At 40.2% G+C, this 19,426-nt stretch overlaps 1 protein-coding gene across 1 annotated transcript in view; it reads right to left on the bottom strand.

Moving 5' to 3' along the window:
* GRID2 (glutamate ionotropic receptor delta type subunit 2) overlaps positions 1-19,426 on the bottom strand; it is a 1,011,959-nt gene that overhangs the window by 456,714 nt on the left and 535,819 nt on the right. The window contains exon 3 of the mRNA XM_054030820.1: positions 1,642-1,926. Coding sequence (XP_053886795.1) covers positions 1,642-1,926 — 285 coding nt within the window. The remainder of the gene's footprint in view (positions 1-1,641; positions 1,927-19,426) is intronic.

The following is a 19,426-nucleotide window of genomic DNA, read 5'->3' as shown; positions in this document are numbered from 1 at the left end:
CATGAGAAATCCAAAAAAGGTCAGAGCCACTTTGAGGACAGTGGAGGGACATTGCTTGCTGGCTTTTCTGCCAACCACAGGCTTAGGTCTCTGGTCTCCCAGTGGCTCACTTTACATCTGGTAAAGATGCTCCTGCCTCATTTTATGTCTGGAAGTGACAGGGCACAGAATGAATTAATCTCAAACCTATTGCTAGTGGACAGACACCCACATTATAAAACTGTCACCACAGTGGAATTCTGAAAGAGAGACTAAAGACATAAAGGACATGGAGTCTGAAATACCCTCTCAAACCGAACAAATGGAATGCTGCAAAAACAATGTGAACGTTCTTTCTTGTTCTCAACCACTAGTTAATTGTAATGTTTCTTCCCTTTTTTATTCATGAATGTCTGTGTAAATAGATGTTTTGTTTACATGAACATTTGGGGGATGGTTCTTCTTCATGAGCATACTTATGTTTAGATGTGAACAAGCATGTTAATTCATGGACAATAATTCACTATCAAAAACTCTTTGGAGCTGGGACTGTGTATTCATGTGTGTGTGTACAGCACCTATTACAATGGGGTTCTCATATTGACTGGGACTGCTAGCTATTTTATTATAAATACTTATTATTTGCTTTTCATCATTCTATATTGTCCTAATTTTAAAAAAATTAGGACAATATATCATTTAATCAGAGAACAAATTCAACAGCATATTACTTGGGTGACCAGTCAGACACCATTAAATATTAATAGCATATTGCTGAATTGAACCATTCACAACCTGAAGACTTAAGTTTGATAATAAGTTGTTAAATGTTCATCCAAACTAACTGTAAATACTTCTGCAAAAAGCAGGTTTGGTTTCAAAACAATTCATGAACAGAAAACATGGTGAAATTACTCCAATAATGTATCGATTATAACATGACTAGCCCTACTCTAAGGAAACCTGAGAAGTGATGCCTTCAGAAATTGATTGAAACACACAGTTGGATAGAATGGGCTAATTTGCACTGTGTGTTGTACTTCTTCTGGTGATACAGGACTGGTGGTTCAGCACCTTTCATAAGCACTAAATGCACTCAAAGGTTTTTAAAAAGAATGCCTCTCCTTTCTGCCCCTTCCCCCCCACAACCCAAGTATCTATTTCTATATCTCTATTCAAGAAGTTTACCTGAGGGTCCTGCATTCACCCAAACCAGCCCATTCCCGTTAAAGTTTGTTTCTTGCTTACATTGCTATTTCAAATTCCTACCCCACAAAAGACTCCAGTACACACAAAAGATTTGCCCCTTGACAAAATTCTAGAAGTGTGAAGTCATATATTCTATCTGCTGAATTGTCGTAACCTATTTGCACACACTGGCAAACAACAAAACTCATTAAAATCGTTTACACTTCATAAACACCACAAGATAGAAGGCTAGATAAATTCTGCATTTAACTTTATCAAAGGAATTATCAAACAAAGCCAAAGAAATTGATGGCTTTTAGAAATAGAGTTTTCTGGGGTTATGTGAAATCCGAACATAGCCATAAATGCTTATATGCAAAATGTAATGTAGTGGAAGATTTTAAAGATTTAATGCAATAGCTTTTAATACAATTACAGATTTGATAACAATCACCCCACTAAATAAATACTTACCATACTCGTTATCATAGAAAATAATGAACTTCTGCCAGGCGTATTCCGTGACCACCCTCAATATAACATCATTTACATAGACGGGTGGGCGGACAGACAGTGTGTAGTCATCATTTCGATTGCTCCTGGTGAGGCCACAGCCACTTCTTGGAGTCCCAGCTGTTGAACGCTGGATGAAGAGGTGAGGGATGTGCATGGCATCTGCCAAGGACTGCAGGGATCCCGCCGACGTACAGCCAATGGAGCTGACAAGGGCCAGGATGCCTTGGTTCATAAGGTCGCATGCTGTAAGAAAACACAATGATATTCAAGTTGACAAGGGCAGTTCAGTGCTCACAGCTTATTTTTCTGCTGAAACAAATAAATACTGGGAGCTGACATGCAAGAGCTTCAGTGAAGTAAAAAGAAGTTAGCGTTTTGTAAATTCAATAATCTTGTTTACTATAAAACAGACCAATCTAAAATCTACCTTTTGCTATAAAAGTCAGGAGGCTTGTCTATTCAGTTCAAACTGCCTTACCTATCATCACTACCAAGAGCAGTCAGACTGTTCCTTCCCCTGTCTTGGAAGTGAAACTCAGCTAGAACATAAACTTATTCTATAAATATAGCCTTTGGAAGACTCTTACAAACTAAACCCAACTATCAAAATAACTGGATTTTCTGGGGAGATAAACACTTTCCGAAGTCCAGCATGCCCGTTCTGGGAATAAGATATTTGCATTACACATGCAGAACTTGACAGAATAACAGCTCAGACTAGCTGTCAACTTTTGAAGGCAACTGAATATAGTCATGCACATTAGCTTGCCCAGAAAGAACCAAAAACTGAATGGCTCTTGGGTTATACAAGAAATGTACAGCATATATGATCTAACTTGTCTGTTTTAGTGTTTCAACAACAACAACAACAACAAAAAAGTCTTACAAATAGAATGCTGCTTTCAAAAACTTAGGGCAGAATTTCTGCAAGTTTTCCCTCCTCACTTTTTGGAAAACCATGTTCATGCAAAAAGTAACACCTTGTAACTAATAGGCCAGTCAATGAAGGCTGAGTTACAGCAGAAGTTCTGAATATTTTACACTAATGACATCCACGTGAATACCAAAGGTACTTATGATTAATGTTAATGCAATCAATCAATAAAAAGAATAAATAATTATTTGGGCTATAATTTTGAAGCATTACTCTGTGAAATAAAGCACAGAGTGAAGTGTTTCTTTTGTCTTTCTAATTGAGTTGAGAGCCAGAGCAAGTCAGCAACACCAGCTTGTAACGTAAGAGCACAAATCAGGGAAAGTGTGTAAAGTGGAGATGCACATACTCAGAGGCAGTGCTAACCCATTGGGGGCACTAAACAGGAATATTTCTCCCCACATTCACTTTTTTAGTATGTGTTGTGTCTGTGTATGGGGGAACCACTTTAGCTGCATGGGGCCCTAAGCAACTGTTTACTCTGCTTATGCCTAGTGCTGGCTCTGCACGTACATCATGGAGTCCAGCTCTCCGGGGCTTCCCTGCATAGCAGAGCACAAATGAACAAGTGAAGAAGGGCAAAGATGATGGCAAAGAATTCATTACTTCACAGGTTTTTTTGTCCTCCCCTCTATAATGTAGGGTTTTGGGGAGCCAATTGGGGTACTATGTTAAAGTAGCCTCCACAGAGTGGCTCCAAAGCACTGGAGCTGGGGAAAATGACCCCTTCTCCTATGTAGATGCCCAGCGTATAGCCTACTACTTGTGCTGGGTCCCAGAATGGATGGAAGAGGCACTGTCAGGTTAAAAATGAGATAGACTAGTTAATGTCTCTTTTTACTCAGCTTCTAATCACTTTTCCAGTGCTCTTTTCATACATTGGGTAAATATTGTGATATCTAGAGTGCAAGTCCTGCAGGGAATGCTATTCCTTCCAAGATAAAAATTGCCAGTGTCATTAAAAAAATTATCCTTTATTTTTAGTTTAGATTTATTTATTTTTTTTTTTGGGGGGGGGGGGGGGGGGGTTACCAATCTTTGCAAAAAAGATTTCTTTCAGTGCTGCTGAATTTTAGGCCTAAATGGACCCGACAACGTCCCTTTACATAAAATATGCCCTGCACCCACAGTCTCTCAAACATGACTTTTCAAAACACATCACAGTCAGAGACAGTCTTACAGAAATCACCCTGAGGATCCTTCTCATGTCAAAAGTCTATATTTCTAGGCACTCCTTATGACCAAAAAATAATCAGGAGACTCACTATAATACTGCAGAAGAGGGAATTTTCCACTGTGCACTGTGTTACTGAAACAAAGCAAAATAGGAGGGGAAAAGCATACAGTTCAATGATGGATTTATTCTATTGCTTCATGGGGCCAAATCCTGCTCCTAGCACACAGACTGAAAGAGTATCTGCAATCTGCTCACTCCAGGTCACTCTATTATGAATACTGTTGAAGCATGAGGATTGCAGTAGCCCCCAAGGCTCAGTCACCCCAAATCTATCAGTCCAGTTCACCAACTGCCCTCTCCCCTGGCCCACTCGACACACACATGCCCAAGTCAAAGAGAATCCCCAATGAGCCCCATGTGACGCTGTGGCAGGGTGCTTCTAGCAGCAAAGGCCAACAGACCAGAGTGGGTAGCCAGGCCCCTGCCAAGACCTTGGGACACAATTGAGCCACCACTGCCTGGGGATAGTGCAAGGCCAGGTGGGCTTAGCTCACTCTGCAATCCCCAGCCCCTGCCCCACAAGACAGGAGCTATCACTGCCCGGGGTGAGTGCAGCTTTGGGCGGGCTCACTCTCCAACTCTCCTACCTTCCCTACAAACCCGGCCAAGCTAAAGCTTGGCCCAATCTTATGGGAAAGGAGTGACCATTCTAAAAGAAAATGCCAGAGACAGATTGTCAGACCACTGAATAACGATCCAGATAAGCTCACCATGTCATGGGGCACTCAGAGCTCCACCCCCCACAACCCTACACCTTTTCAATAGCAGTGTAGCTATTAAGTTTTACTCAGCCCCCACCCCAAAGAGTATCTTCCCCCTCAGGTGGGATGATCATTTTCAATTCATTTCCCCTGTACTCAGGGACGTCCCTAAGGGATGCGAGGTCCGGGACAAATCAGCCTCCCTGATACTCTCCTCGCCGTCCATCCTGCACCCTTCCTCCCCCAACGTCCGCCCCTCCTCCTCACCATCCACCCACCTGCCTGCCTCCTCACTCTGCTTGCCCACCCACCTCACCTGAATATCAGGACAAATGGCGTCCCGATCATACATCGGTCAGAACGTGGAACAAAGGGCTAAATATCAGGACAGTCCCAATTTTATCAAAGTGCGGGGCCCAGGGCAGTCACCCCGATTCGCCCTATACAAGGGATGGCTCTGCCTGTACTACAGCAGCCGTTCCACTGCTCCTCTCAGCTTGGCTCACTCAGCAATCTGTAGTATCACCTGACCCCTTCCAAGCTGGGACTGATAACTGAACAGGGAAGGCTGGCCCTTGGCCCTCTCACCCGTAGAGGAACAGGCTACCCTGTTACAGGATGATATTAAAATTGGACATCCCCCAGCAACAACCAGTAAATTTATTGCAGTGTTTCTCATTCTGTGTTTAGAGAATACTGGAGTAAATGTTCATTCCTTACAGTGGATCACTAAGTAAACAGTATTAATTCCATGGAGCAGATGAGGAAATTGAGAGACACAGCAGTTAAGTGACTTGCCCAAGGCCACATAGTGAGTCACTGGCAAAACCACGATTCAGGAATTTTTGACCCCTAGTCTCATGTTCGTTTATCTAGAATATTCTGCCTCTCCATCCTGTAACAAAGGGAGACCACAATGGACTCACACTGTTTTTTCATATGCTCTCAAATGTTTCATTTATCCTAGAAAATGTCTCATTTATCCTAGAGAGAAGAGATGATTTATGCCATAGTAAGTAAATCATTCATTGCCCCAAGGTCCCACTGATAGAGAACCATATAAGCTGAAGGCATTGGCACATCAGGGAGCACTGATGATAGTACTACATCATCACTCTCTATTAACACCCTAGGAGAACAAATAACTCTCTGCTTAAGGGTGAGTGTCTTTACTTTTGTAAGTAGATCAAAAATATTGGGGTGGGACCTTTGGAATCCCTACAGTTGTGTGACTCAGGCTCACCTCTTATGTTAACCATATTTCACACTAAGGCTATGGCTACATGACAGCTTGCAACTGCGCCACTGTAGCACTGCTAGGGCAGGTGCTCTAAGCTGACAGGAGAGATCTCTCCCGTTGACTCAATTACTTCAGCCCCCATGAGCAGTGGTATCTATGTCAGCCCATTATAGCTCTCCCACCGACATAGCACTGTCCACACTGGCACATAGGTCGGTGTTACTTACGGTGCTCAGGGGGATGGCTTATTCACACTCCCGAGCGCTATAATTTATACCGACATAACCTGTAATGTGTACATAGCCTAACTCTCAATCCTGCTATCGTACAGACAGACCTTCCACAATAGGACTTCAGGTCCTTAATGAGTAAGAATTTCATTTTTATCACCCTATTCATATTGTGTAGAGCATTTATTTATTGGCTGAAAATGCATTAAAATTTAAATTTAAAAAACAATATTTTCCAGATTATGAAAAATAATTTCTGAAAAGAATGTAAACCTTGAGAAATGCACTGCTGCATTACAAGGACCTTTATGCTAGAAGATAACTTGAAAATGTTTTCAAATGTATACATGTTTAGTATTTAGTTTTCAGATTTATCTTGGCTTTTCCAAAACACCTGAAGTTCACATAGTGGGCTGGTTTCCAATAAAAACTAATCTTTTAGAGATTCTTTTAAGTTGGAGTTTGGCACAGCTTCTTAATGCACTAAAATCCAATTTTTATGTTCAATAAGTTATTTTTTTTTAAAAAAGCGTAACCAATTTCATTTAAAATAAATAGCTAACATCTGGGCTGTCAGCTTGGGCTAACTACTTTCAATCTAACATGATTTAAAATAGCTGAATAAAAAAAAAAACTTGAAAATTTGTGCTTTATATACTGGAAACAATGGCTACTGACTGCCATAACTTAGCAACAAGGTTCTCTATCTAAAAACATGTTTATAAAGCAAGTAGTGCACATATAAATAAGGAGAATTAATTGTGCTATACAATCATTGTTAGTGAAATTTAGTTTGAGGAAAAGGTGCGGGCATCCAAGTTGTTTAGGCACCTTTTGAAAATCTACCCATAATTTCTTGCCTATTTTGGAAATCTCTTGTAGAGGGCTACAGTGAGGAAAGCTCTCTGGCTGAACGACAGAGGAGAACTTCATTACTGTCATTCTCTACCCGGGATGCCCTTTCCTCCCTCTGTCTCACTCCCCTGTCGACGGAATAGCTAGCTGCTCCCCACATTTCCTTCTCATCCTCAGGATGTTGACCATGAAAGGTAGTGACCAGATGTCCTGATTTTACAGGGACACTCCTGATTTTGAGGTCTTTTTCTTATATAGACTCCTATTACCCTCCCTCCCCCTGTCTTGGATTTTTCACACTTACTGTCTGGTCACCCTAATGAAAGGTGATGAAAACAAGCAGATCTTCATGCCTTCCCCACACCAGGGGCAAATGGATAATGTTCAGGGATCTTAGCCTGTGTTCTGCCCTCTCTCTTTCCCTTGAGCAGTTGTACCCACCACAGAGTGGGTCTCTGTTTCTATAGCAGTGTCTCCTGTCTTTAAATAAGTCTAAAACATTCCTGGCTTCAACATAGAAAAGATCACCAGTTCAGAAAAGGTAAATTAGCATGAAAATGTAAAGGAAGTTTAAACAGATAAACTACAGGTCTTTTTGCTTTATGTTCATAATCTTGTGAGGAAGGAAAAAGGATAAAAAAATATAATTATGAGGCATATTATCATGAGATCTTGTTACTTAATTCTCGATAAATCTTTTTTAGTCATTTTTAGATACCAATTCTGCTCCTGCAAATTATTCTTCTTTCATAATACAGTGGTTCAACCTGGATTTATAACAGATTTATTTCAAGATGAGTGACAGCACATTTTTAATATACCTCAAGATACGTCCATAAGGAAATAAAGGTAAGATCTTCTGGTTGAAAGAATGCAGGAAAAAAGTATGCATGACTGGGTTTTATATAATGTTCTCCTTTGAACTAGATACCTCAAGATACGTTCATAAGGAAATAAAGGTAAGATCTTCTCGTTGAAAGAATGCAGGAAAAAAAAGTATGCATGACTGGGTTTTATATAATGTTCTCCTTTGAATTAGAGATACATGTGCCCAAATCCATTCCTGTTCCACTTTTTTGGCATGGGTTATGGAAATCAACCTCGATAACATCTTCTTACCTGTAATACATTATATACAACTCAGAGTGGTGATATTTTTAAAGTAACTTGTTATTAACATTTAAGGGATTTTATTTGGTCCTGATTGCTAAACCGGATTTGTAGTTACCAATTTTAACAGATGATGCTTATTCAGGTTAGAGATTTCTTTGTGTGGAGGAAAATATATAATTTGAATACATGCTTAATGTCTGGATTCAGATCTCAATAAAAAATTATAAAACACACACACACACACACACACACACACCCTGGAGAAGGAGGTGCATCTCTGCAGGATACAAATACAGCACAGTTACCACTAAGTACAGCACCTGGAATTTTAGCCGATCGGTCTGTGGGTGTAGCTGGGGATAGAGTTTCTCTTCCATATTCAGGATTCTGCCAAGGATGACCAGTGTTTTATACTTACTCACTCAAAACTAAGCAACCATCTGAGCCTTGAAAACTGGGCTGGCAATCTCACAAGTTTTTCAGGAGAAAGCATTTATTTTTCCACAGTATTTCAGCATCCCTTCTTTCCATTCAAGGTTCATTAAATATATTGTAAGGCCTGAAGAGGCCATTGCAATCTAGTCTGACCTCCTGTATAACATAGACAAAAGGGCTTCCTTGGAATAATTCCTGTTTGAACTAGAGAAGATGGAACCACAGTGTGTGAAGAGTGTGAAAATGGAAGCTGATTTTACGTAAGTTAATTAAACTTTCTCAAACCACTAACAAAGTCCATAATTTGGACAAAGTGCCAGGTTGGCTATTTTTTTTTAAATCCCATCTGATGCCTGTCTCCTCCTCTTCCTTTTCATTTCTGCTTTTCATACACTACACGAGCCTTGCTAACATGCCATGTACCAGCCCAAGCAAAACAAAAATCCATTCGCTCTTTGCCATGAAAAAAGAATATATGTCTCTCATCTGGGCTATTAGAATTTTTCACAGATAACACATGCCCTCCACAGTGAACAATGTTAACATTATGCAAGTAATATAAATGGTTCAACTGGCAGAGTCTCAACAGCACAAAACACACTTAAGAGCACTGTCGGAACATATAGCTGGGTGAATGTCAATTTACCAAGCTCCAGTTAGTTGAAGCCCTATAGCTAAAGGAAAGTTGGTTATTCCTCTAACTGCATTGCCTGAGGTTTCACCCCTTCTACTCCTGGGATCTTACGGCTGCAGAGTTTAGGAGACCATAGGATTAATGCTGACCAGCAGTATCCCTTCTGCTGAGCCCTTGGACACTTGATTATGTAATCTCTCCGTTTTACAAAGATTTGGTGCATATTTACCCATTTCTCATATCCCATTCATGACTACTGCAAACACAAATGACCAATAGGCAAGTGCTCAAGAAACCCTCATCCCCATAATCAATGGGGGTGCTGACCCAAAACTCCTTGATGTCAATGGGAGTACCTTTCATTGACATTAGCGAGTACTGGGCCAGAGCCAGTGACAAACTTGCACAGAAAAACTGGAACTGAACCACAACGTTCAAAAAGTTTGGTTAAGTCCTTTCATTGCTTTTCACCTTTGCACATCCTCTGACATTCCAGATTCTCTCTGGGAACAGAAGCTGAGGTGCCAAAATACTATATGGTTATCTGTTCAGTTCTACAGAACTGAGAGGCCCAGGTAAGCATCCATACTTTTAGGTTTTTCTCTAAACTAGTATTCTCCATCTGCACATTATGATGTTCGAGCATCACTAAACATTTGTGAGTTTGCCACTGCCTGTCTCCCTGCTTTGCCGCTATCAAAACTGAGCGAGTGACGCTCCTTTTGCTGTACAGATAACAGACGGAGATAGACTTATGACACAAAATTTGGATCTGGATCTCAACCCCCCATGCCCGCCCCCCCAAAGTACAAGCATGTTTGGAACTGCTGTTTGGGTTCAAACCACCATAAATACAGGGATACAGATGTGAACATCTCCAAAGTTCAGGGTCCTCCATCCAGGGCTTTGGTCAAGCCTATTTCTTACAGGCATGCGAGCCATATGCCACAAAACATTACAGGCCTTCCTTCACTGTTGTGTAAGCAATTTCCATTCAGTTGTGTGCTTACATATGTGGCATTCTGAAGCAATTAAATAAAATGAAAAATTATAATTTATATTTGTAACTGGCATTGAATTATACTTGATTACTTATTAAATGAAGCATGTGTCACTTTAAGCTAATGAGTTTCCTTCTTCACTTCAGCCCTGAGCTGTAGCTGTATCTTTTACTTTTAATTTCTTTTCTCAGCTCTGTACAAGGGGTTATTAAGCAGTGCATTGGGTCTGATATAGTATTTAACAGCAAGCTTGCCCTCTGCATAGCAGCAATTATATAGAAATGAAAAGGCTGAGTCATAAAGCAGCTTAATACAAAATTAATGACAATTTATCAAAAGATAACACCCTGGTAAAATCATATGGTTTTATTCTAGTTATTAGTTTTTTAAAGGCCCTGTGCAAGCATTTGAAAAATCCTATATTTAAACCTTGGGCATTAATAATTTTCATTTTATGCACTTCTCATTAAACATACCAGGACAATGTTATTGTTAAGTGAAGAAACAAAATTTACACAGTATACTTGACACTACTTGACAAAAATTAAAATGCTATACTTTATATGACAATCTGCCTAACCATTTACGCTGTTATGAAATAACAGATCAACTCAAAGCCCCTTGTGTGCTAGTCTCTCTCAAAATACTAATGTCCTGGTTCCCAACTCATTTGTGTGCGCAGATGTGCATGTGAAAAAAAAGCTCATCATGATAGATTGGCATCCCGATGCCTCTTCTCCCATCATATCCCAGCTAGATCATCACCCCCCTCCCTTTTTTCTGTTCCTTTTCTCTCATGTCCTTTCTGTCCCTTATTTCACCTCTTCCTTCTCATCTATTTTCCCTTTTGAGCATTCAAATTTTTCCCCCTTTGTTCATCACCTTGTTTCTTGTTCTCCCACTTCCAGGGACCCCTTCCACCCAGCCACACAGCACACAGTTTCCCTGTTCAGGCCTCTGCTTCTCTCTCCTTCCCCACTCACTTCTGTCCTCTCCACTGTCAGGAGACAGCATGGGTCCAGAGGATCTGGCACTGGACCTCAGAGTCTTGAGTCCCATCTTTTATTTCCATCACTGCTATTAATTTGTTCTGTGGCTGACTTTAGACAAGTTACGTGAATTCTTTGTGCCTCAGGTCCTTCGGCAGCCGGGATAATGCTATTTACACATCTTTGTGAAGTGCTTTGAGATCTATGGATGAGAAGTGTGATCTAAGTACCATTATCATTCTCTCCCTCTCTCATTTCAACCCAGTAGGGACATTCCATTCCTCATTCGACTCCAGCTTCCACAAGTTCCTTTTCTCTCTCTCTCTCTCTCTCTGATTTAGAGTGCTTCAGAAGCATGTCTAGTCCTGCCCATTAGTATGGAGACAGTAGGCTTTGTTGGAGAGAGACAGATGTGCTGTGTAGCACAATACTACAACCTGCATCAGGGCAGACAAAAGAACATGCAGCTGGTAGCTGTATCTTAGTGGGAACCCCTACAATAGAGAGATCTGCATGTGCTACCCCGGAGGAGTTTGGCATTCTTCCAGGTATGGAGCTCACTGAACAATACTGTTCAGAATGAGATCTCCCCCCCAAAGCAAAAACATGGACTGCTTTCTCTCCCAAGGTGCAGGCAGCAAGCATCCTGAGCATCTTGTTCTCGGGGGATAGTGGGCACCATATGGGAAAGAAAATGAAAAGGAAAGAAGTTTTTATATGCCACCTAGATTGTGAAAGTTTAATTTCTTTTTCACAATAGAGGTAATTCTATAAGGCAAATAGAATGAGCATTGCAGTTTGAGCTGCAAACAATACTAAGGCCAGGACTTACATTCACACTAAAATGCATCGGTATAGACAGACTTTACGTCTAATAAAAAGAGCTTTTGTTTGAAAATAAAAAGAATGCAGGGAGAAAGCAACATCAGCTGCAAAGAATGAAAGGATGTGAAAAACCTGGAAATTCAGTAAGGGCTCAAGAACACTAGATCCACTAATAGACTAGGCTCTTGAGGAAACTTCAAAGGAGTCACTATTAATTATTATGTGTCAAGAATAGAAACTGGGTTTTATTGCGGAGGCACCAATTAATAAAAACAACAATTAGCCCTTATATAGCACCTTTCATCAGTCACATTCAGAGTGCTTTGCAAAGGAGCTCAATATCATTCCCCATCTGTTAAAATGTGGATAAACTGAGGCACAAAGCAGGGACGTGACTTGCCCAAAGTCATCCAGCAAACCAAAGTTGTTGTCGTTCATGCCCCAAAGAGCTCAATCTGAATAGACGAACAAATTAAAACATCCTAGGAGGTGCAGAATAAAGTCCTATCTTGGAGCTTTTTCCATTTTGTTTTTAAACATTAACTAATGAGTGGATGACAGCATTTTTGCTGACATTGCTTTAGTGTAAATGGGTTTCAAGAAGTAGGTGAATTTTGAGGGGATTTGAAAAGTGAGAAGAGGAAGCCCTAGTACAGTGGGATGGAGGGAAAGATTTCTGGCATATGGCGAACATGGAAGAGGAATAAATTTGACAGTGAGAGATGAAAGGGCAAGATTCAGAGAAGTTTTTTGTTTTGTGTTTGTACAGCACCTAACACAATGAATTCCTGGTCCATGAGTGGAGCTTTTAGGCACTCCAGCAATAAAAAAAAAAAAAAAAAAAAAAACACCACACAGTATGTATGTGTGTTGGGGGTGGAGGGTTGTAGGAAGTAAGCACACAGCTGTAGGAGGGGACAGAGTTTTGAAGGCAAGAAGCCTAATCTGATGTAGAAAGCAGAAGGAAATCAGTGGAGGGATTCAATAAGGGAGTGATCAATGAAAAAGGAATTTTTTTTTTTTTTTTAGCAACAGTGTTCGGCTGGACTGAAGTGAAATCACAAGATGAATGGAGGAAGCTAGAGAGGAAAAGGTTGCAATGTTTAAGGGAGATAAAGGCATGAGTAGAAACTAACTGTTGGGAAAACATAAAAGAGCAACTTCCATAATTTGGTAGCTTTGTGGCATTGCATGTTCTCTCGCTTTGTGCTTACAGCTCAGGGCAGACAAGGGGAGTATTCATTGGGAACCTCATAAGTGGGGACAATTGATTTAAAAAGAAGTGAAGATGGAAATTCTAGATAGGAGTGAGAGTCCAGGAATGGAAGAACGTAAAAAATGAGAGTGGAAGAAGGAAATAAATGAGAGGGGTGCAGACAGAGCAAAGGGACCCAAGAAGGCTTATGAAAAGAAACATGAGTGAAGGTATATATAGTGGCACAATTGTACAGAACTTTGGGGAAAAGGAGTAGAACGTGATATTTTATTCAGTAGGCAAGGAGATGGCAGGAGTTCCAATAGAGAAGTAAATGAGTCCTATATACATCATGGAAGATTATGTAGGCTGCTGCACTATGGAAGGAAGGGAAGGGAACAGAAGAGACAGCAAGAGGCCAGATAGGGAAGTTGCAACACCCAGGGTGGGAGATAGCCAATGTGTTGACAAGTGTGTCAGTTGAAGGGCAATGAGGAAAAATCAATATGATGCATGCTGTAAATGAAGTAGCAGCAGAATTTGTCAGCCTTAATATGTGTGGAGAAGAAGAGAGGATTAAAAACGGAGCCCAAGTTTGAGAGTCTATGTTCTTTCTCTAGGAATATTGGGAAAGTGTTTCTTTGGTTTCAGTTGCAAACTTTTAGTGAGATTGCTTCATCCTTAATAGGTTCAACAGATGTCAGGAAAAGCAGGAATGCTGGTTTTCTTTTCCTGCGACTTTTTGGATTGACATAATAAAGGGAATCAGCATAAATTTAAAATGTTAGATATGTATTTAGAATGCAAAGCATTTGGATAACACCTACCACTTTGCCATAATGGGAAAAGCAGCACTAGGCCCTGGTCCTAAACCACATATATGGTGGCAAGTATAAGTGCAAGAAGATTTTTAAAACCTATGCTGATAATTAAGGAATATGCACACTATGAAAGTTTTACCCATAACTGACAGAAAATAGAAAGATACAAATTCTGCTTGGATGTCAGAGATGGGTATATTTCTGCTGACACCTTCCTTTGTCTGGAACTAGGATTTTAGAAGTTTCTTCCTGATCAGAACTGTTATGGAGTTACAGAGCTGCCACCTATATGACCTGACAGAGAAGGATGCCGGGCAGACAGAATGGGAGGTTTTCAGGCTCCATGCATTAAGCCTGGGATCAGTACATACAGCTAAAGTTCAAACTGCACAGCTAGCACAGGACACAGGTGCCAGCTGCATTACTATTATGTGAGATGAAGCAGATTTTCTCCTCAGTAAACATGACCCATTTTCCACTATGAGAAAGCATGGTCTCTCTTTCTAGCTATCTGAGATATTTACCAGTATATGCTTTGCAGCATTTGTGGCACCCTGGATATGAAAGACTATAGTATCCATGTACTGTTACATTCTGTGTAGCTTTGGGCGTAAGCAGGTACACATCATGGCTATAGTCTTTAATATCCGGGAGACAACACTTCTTGTGGTAACTGATTGACAGGACATGTTTTTTATTTTCCTTTCAACAGGTCTTTTAACAACACACTGCTACAGAAGCTCTCTGTATTTAATGCACACACTGTTGGATCCAATTCTCCTGCCATTTACACTATTTTTACACTTGTAATTAAAGAGTAATTCTACTAAGTCAGTGGAGTTATACAACGGCGTGAGTGAGAGGAGAATCAGGCCTATTGTATAATATAGCACGTCTACCTTAGGAGATTACAGTAGGGGGCACATACAAGAAGATGACAGCTATACTGACCATTTAAATAGCATTTTTCATCCATACATCTCAAAGTATTTCACAAAAGTAGGCAAATATAATTATCCCCATTTTACAGATAGGAAAACTGAAGCACACAGAGGTTAAAACAACTTGTACAAAGTCACATTGATTTTGTGGCAAAACTCAGAAAAGAATTTAGGTCTGATTCTCAGATCAGTGCCCTACCTTTTGGGGCACATTGCATCTCTGATAGGCAGCCAGTGATTGGCCAGGATATGAATTTGTTTGCTTGTGAGCCAACTGCAAATTACTAGTTCTCTGTGCTATCGGTATACAGTAAGGAGTCTGTTGCTTCATAGGGTTTCTTTGGGCTTGCGTAAAGCAAAGCTTTCTTTGCAAAGTGAGCTCTGTCAACAGCATGGTGGCAAACAGCCCTCTCTCTGCCATTGGTCAAATGTGATCAGGAAAATTGATGCAATTACTGCAAATATTTCACTGCTGCATCTCATTAGCATGATGCATTGGCTTTCGAAAAAAAGGGAAAAGAAAGGTCAGCTTTCAGAAATTTAATTACAGTAGGCTAGCTGCCAAGAGCAAATAATTTTTAAATCCATTGTAAAGCATGCATTTGTATAATTTGAGTGCATTTTTCATTGGATGATCTGTGTTGTTCCCTGCAGGCAATGTACAGAAGAACAGGTAAAAGTTTAGCAAATATCCCGATTTTGATCTCACACCAGTTTTGTGCAGGTGTGAAGTCTTCTGATTTCAAAAGGCTTAGTCCTGCTCTACTACTCTGTAATAGTGAGAAGACTATCAGACCCTAAGTCCATACAGTACTCAGAACCCACAGCAACATATCAGCCTTTGGGTACCACCCCTTTTCGCTATCCATGAGTTGGACAGTTTAAGTAAAATTATTAAAATCGTTTGAATCACTGATGTATGTTGCATGCCAATCTACACATTGCCATGACATGAAGGATTGTCATCTTGGTCCATTATGAAGGCAATGTCAGAATGCCACATTATGATGTTGCCAGCTAACGAGTACAGTGATGGCATGCAAAAGCAGGTTTTCTCCTCATTCTCTCTCCCTCACTGCTCTTGATTTCGGTTGGTTCGGTTTACCAATGCTACCAAAACGCTTGATATTTTCTGTATTTAGACCCAAGCTGCCCCTACTTTTTGATTATATATATTTTATATATATGTAATTATACATCTTCCCCTCAACATTCTATGCATTATATAATGTCAAATAGTCTCTCAGTCTCTCATTCTTCAATTGCAAAATCAAAGTAAAGCAGGAAAAAGGAAGGCTTCAACACTGAGGAGATGCTCTTTCTCCTTGCCTAATGAAGGAAGCTGCCTCTCTTTCTAAGTCTTTGTACTGCAGAGGAAAGCCTAAGGTCAGTCCCTCGTAAGGCTTCAATAACATAAGATATTTAGTATTAGTGTTGCTGTTTCTTTTTAACATGCAAGAGATGACCCAGAATCTCCTTTGGATGGTTTTGTCCTCATGATAGAGAATGAAAGCCCCTTCTAGTCTGCAAATGACATTTGAAGGACTGAAGTTCCTATTTGTGTGAAGAAGGATGAATGGATGGGTCAAATGCCATGAAGGAAGCAGATTTGCACAAAAGTTTGAAATGTGTACAAGTAAAGATAGACAAACCACATCCAAAAGATGAAAAAAGAGAAAACCTCCCCAGCTAAGAACCTTCACCATTTCTAGAACCAAACAATTTTTTTTAAATGTTCTGGTACATTAGATTTGCTTTTTTCTTCATTATTTGTCATTTTCATGAACTTCTAAGATTTGGCCAGAGAAAAAAAGTGGCAGAATGCTTCACAAAAGGCTGTTCTCGCGTTATTTCCAGACAAAACAGAAGAAGCAAGTTCTGCAAATATAATGAAAAGACTTGTTGTCACTAATTTTCCAAGAAATTTAGCAGAACCAACAGTTTCTTACAATTTGGAAAACAATTCCATTGTCTTTTTTGATTGACTGACAATGGGGGAGCACCTGAGAAATACAAATATAATATGCTTTAAAGAAGCATCTAAAATCCCGGGTGCCTATATAAACTGATCAGTTTTGAACCTCTAAAAATTATGCATCACAAATATAAACATATTTCCTTTTTATATATTAGAGTGCATGTTGTGACTGAATGATGTTATGTTTACATGGGGAAGTTTAAATGAATACTTGACATTCTTACAGCAGTGTGCCAGATGCTAATTAAATTTTAGGGTCACACAAATCATGCATGGGTTCAAGACATGAAACCAGAATATGATATGCAGGATCTGGAAGCAAGTCAGCTTCTGCATGTGGAGCTTCAATTTCCCCTTGAACTTTCTGGTTCCTTGCTACCCCTCTAAGGAGCGCCTGTCCCTCATCTTACCTTGGGAATCTTCTGAAAGGGTCTCTGGGTTTGTTGTGGGGAGGGAGGTTTATTGGCATCCCAGAAGTGTGAACAATCTCATTCCATAATAAATGAGCTCTCAGGAAGATGGGGTAAAGTTTGTAAATGCTACCCAATATCAAACATTACATTAAATTTGCATGGGTCTGAGATGTGATGCAACTATTTCACAAAGTTCTATTAAATTCCCTTTTAAATATGCATTGTTCAGGTAACAACTAGCTACAAGATACAAAACCTCATGCAGGAGGACACTGCAGTTTGTAATCATACTTACACTGGGGTGTCTCATTAAATCTCCTGATCCTCTGTGGTACCAGTGAAATGGCATTTTTTTTTAATCTGCATGTTTAATCTGCGTGTATCATGGAACATAGAGAAATATAAGATCATTTGAGCTTTGGAATTCACAAGTGTGGGCCCCTGCCCCTGTGCAGGGCCCCACCAACTGCAATGGGACTTTGCACAGTCTCAGGAATTCACCCTAGCACATCTTAATGCAGAATCAGGAGCTGCCGTTTGTAAAGTACTTTTTACTTTCATAAACGAAGACCATTATATGTAATAACCTTCCATTTAGGCTAATAAAACACAGTTTTATTTTTAATAGGTATAAAATAAATGGATTGTTAACTGTGTTGGTGTTAAGAAAAATGGATTGTTAACTGTGCTGGTGTTATGAAAAATAGATTAGACTATTGTTGCATTCTTGGGTGCAAGAGGGGTTATGTCACTACTTGCCCTGCAATCCTGGGTGCCTTGCAGTGCTTTGCTGCTGTTGCTCCCAGCATGCATGTCACCCCCTGAAGTGTCTGTGTGCTAGTCAGCCCTGGTTCAGCAGCTCTGACCCCAGTAGCCTGTATCGCCTTGCAGCCCCAATCTGGTTTCTACCAGCCATGGTTAACACCTGCAAGGTGACCCAACACACTCCTAGTCCTGCATTTTCCCAAAAGCATGTGCTCTGTAACGTCCAGCCCTCTCATGAGAAATAATAAAGTTAATGTGTTCCTCTAAAGAGGAACTCCATATTCTTCATAGACATATTGTTATATGAATATGTCATAACTAAGATATGTTTTATGCAAGATGGGTCATGTGAGATATCATTGGAAAGGTTATGATTTACTGGATAATCTCATTCAATTTGTATACATGTATCACTTCTGTTTCTAAAAAGTTAAGAATATTGACTATGTAACAACTGTGTATGTGTACTTGGGAAACACCCACCAGACAACAGGCCATCAGCCTTGATGGGCCATTAGGAAGAAACAATACAACTTGGAAGTTACTAATCTCTCTCCTTCCTCAGAAGCATCCTGGGATGTTGCTTTGACACTACAAGGTCAGGTGCTCATGTCACCTGATGCTAAACATGATCTTGAACTTCTAGTGATGTTCCACTAAAAGGAGGGGGAGGTCTGACTGAGAAACAAAAGGTTCCTGCCTTATGTAAATTCTATTTAAGGCTGTGGAGTAAGTTGATCTAGGTTCACTCTTCCTTGAATCCCCACCCAGGATGACTGCTAGAAACACCTAAGGAACAAGGACAAACGGGAGGGGGAGAGTGCTGAACCCAAGCTGGAAAAGGGATCTGGTCTGTGAATAAGATACCTGAAGATTTAAGCTGCAAGCAGGGTAGCTAACCTTCAAGAATTTCTGCAACCTGCCCCAAATCACCATTTTGGGTGAGAAATGACTACTTGTAATCAGTTACTTTAAGATCTTAAGCTCAGTATGCATCTTTTATTTTATTTGCTTAGTAATCTACTTTGTTCTGTTTGCTATCCCTTATAATCAATTAAAATTACCTTTTATAGTTAATAAACTTATTTCTTGTTTATAACATAACCCAATTTGTGCAATTTATAGGAGGGAGAAGGAGGAGGGCAAGAAGCTGTGCATATCTCTCCACATTGAGGAAGAGGACAAATTTTTATGAACTTGCTCTGTGCAGACTTTTCTATATAGCGCAAGACAATATTATTTTGGGTTTACTCCCCAAAGACGGTGTGCACTTCAGTGCTGGGAGATTTCCTAGCTAAATCTTCCCATTGAGAGCTGCATGCAGACCGTGTGATTCTACATCTGGTTCGTCCCTACATGTATGTATGTGCTGCCAGAGAGACTGATTCAGCAAAACAGGGAGAGGGAACCCAGGCTAGTAGAGCAGGTGGGCCCAG

The sequence above is a fragment of the Malaclemys terrapin genome, chromosome 5 (genome assembly GCF_027887155.1).
Source record: "Malaclemys terrapin pileata isolate rMalTer1 chromosome 5, rMalTer1.hap1, whole genome shotgun sequence".
In the NCBI taxonomy this organism is placed as follows: Eukaryota; Metazoa; Chordata; order Testudines; family Emydidae; genus Malaclemys; species Malaclemys terrapin.
Note: the sequence above shows the minus strand (reverse complement) of the source record. Positions and strands in the feature narration are given on the sequence as shown.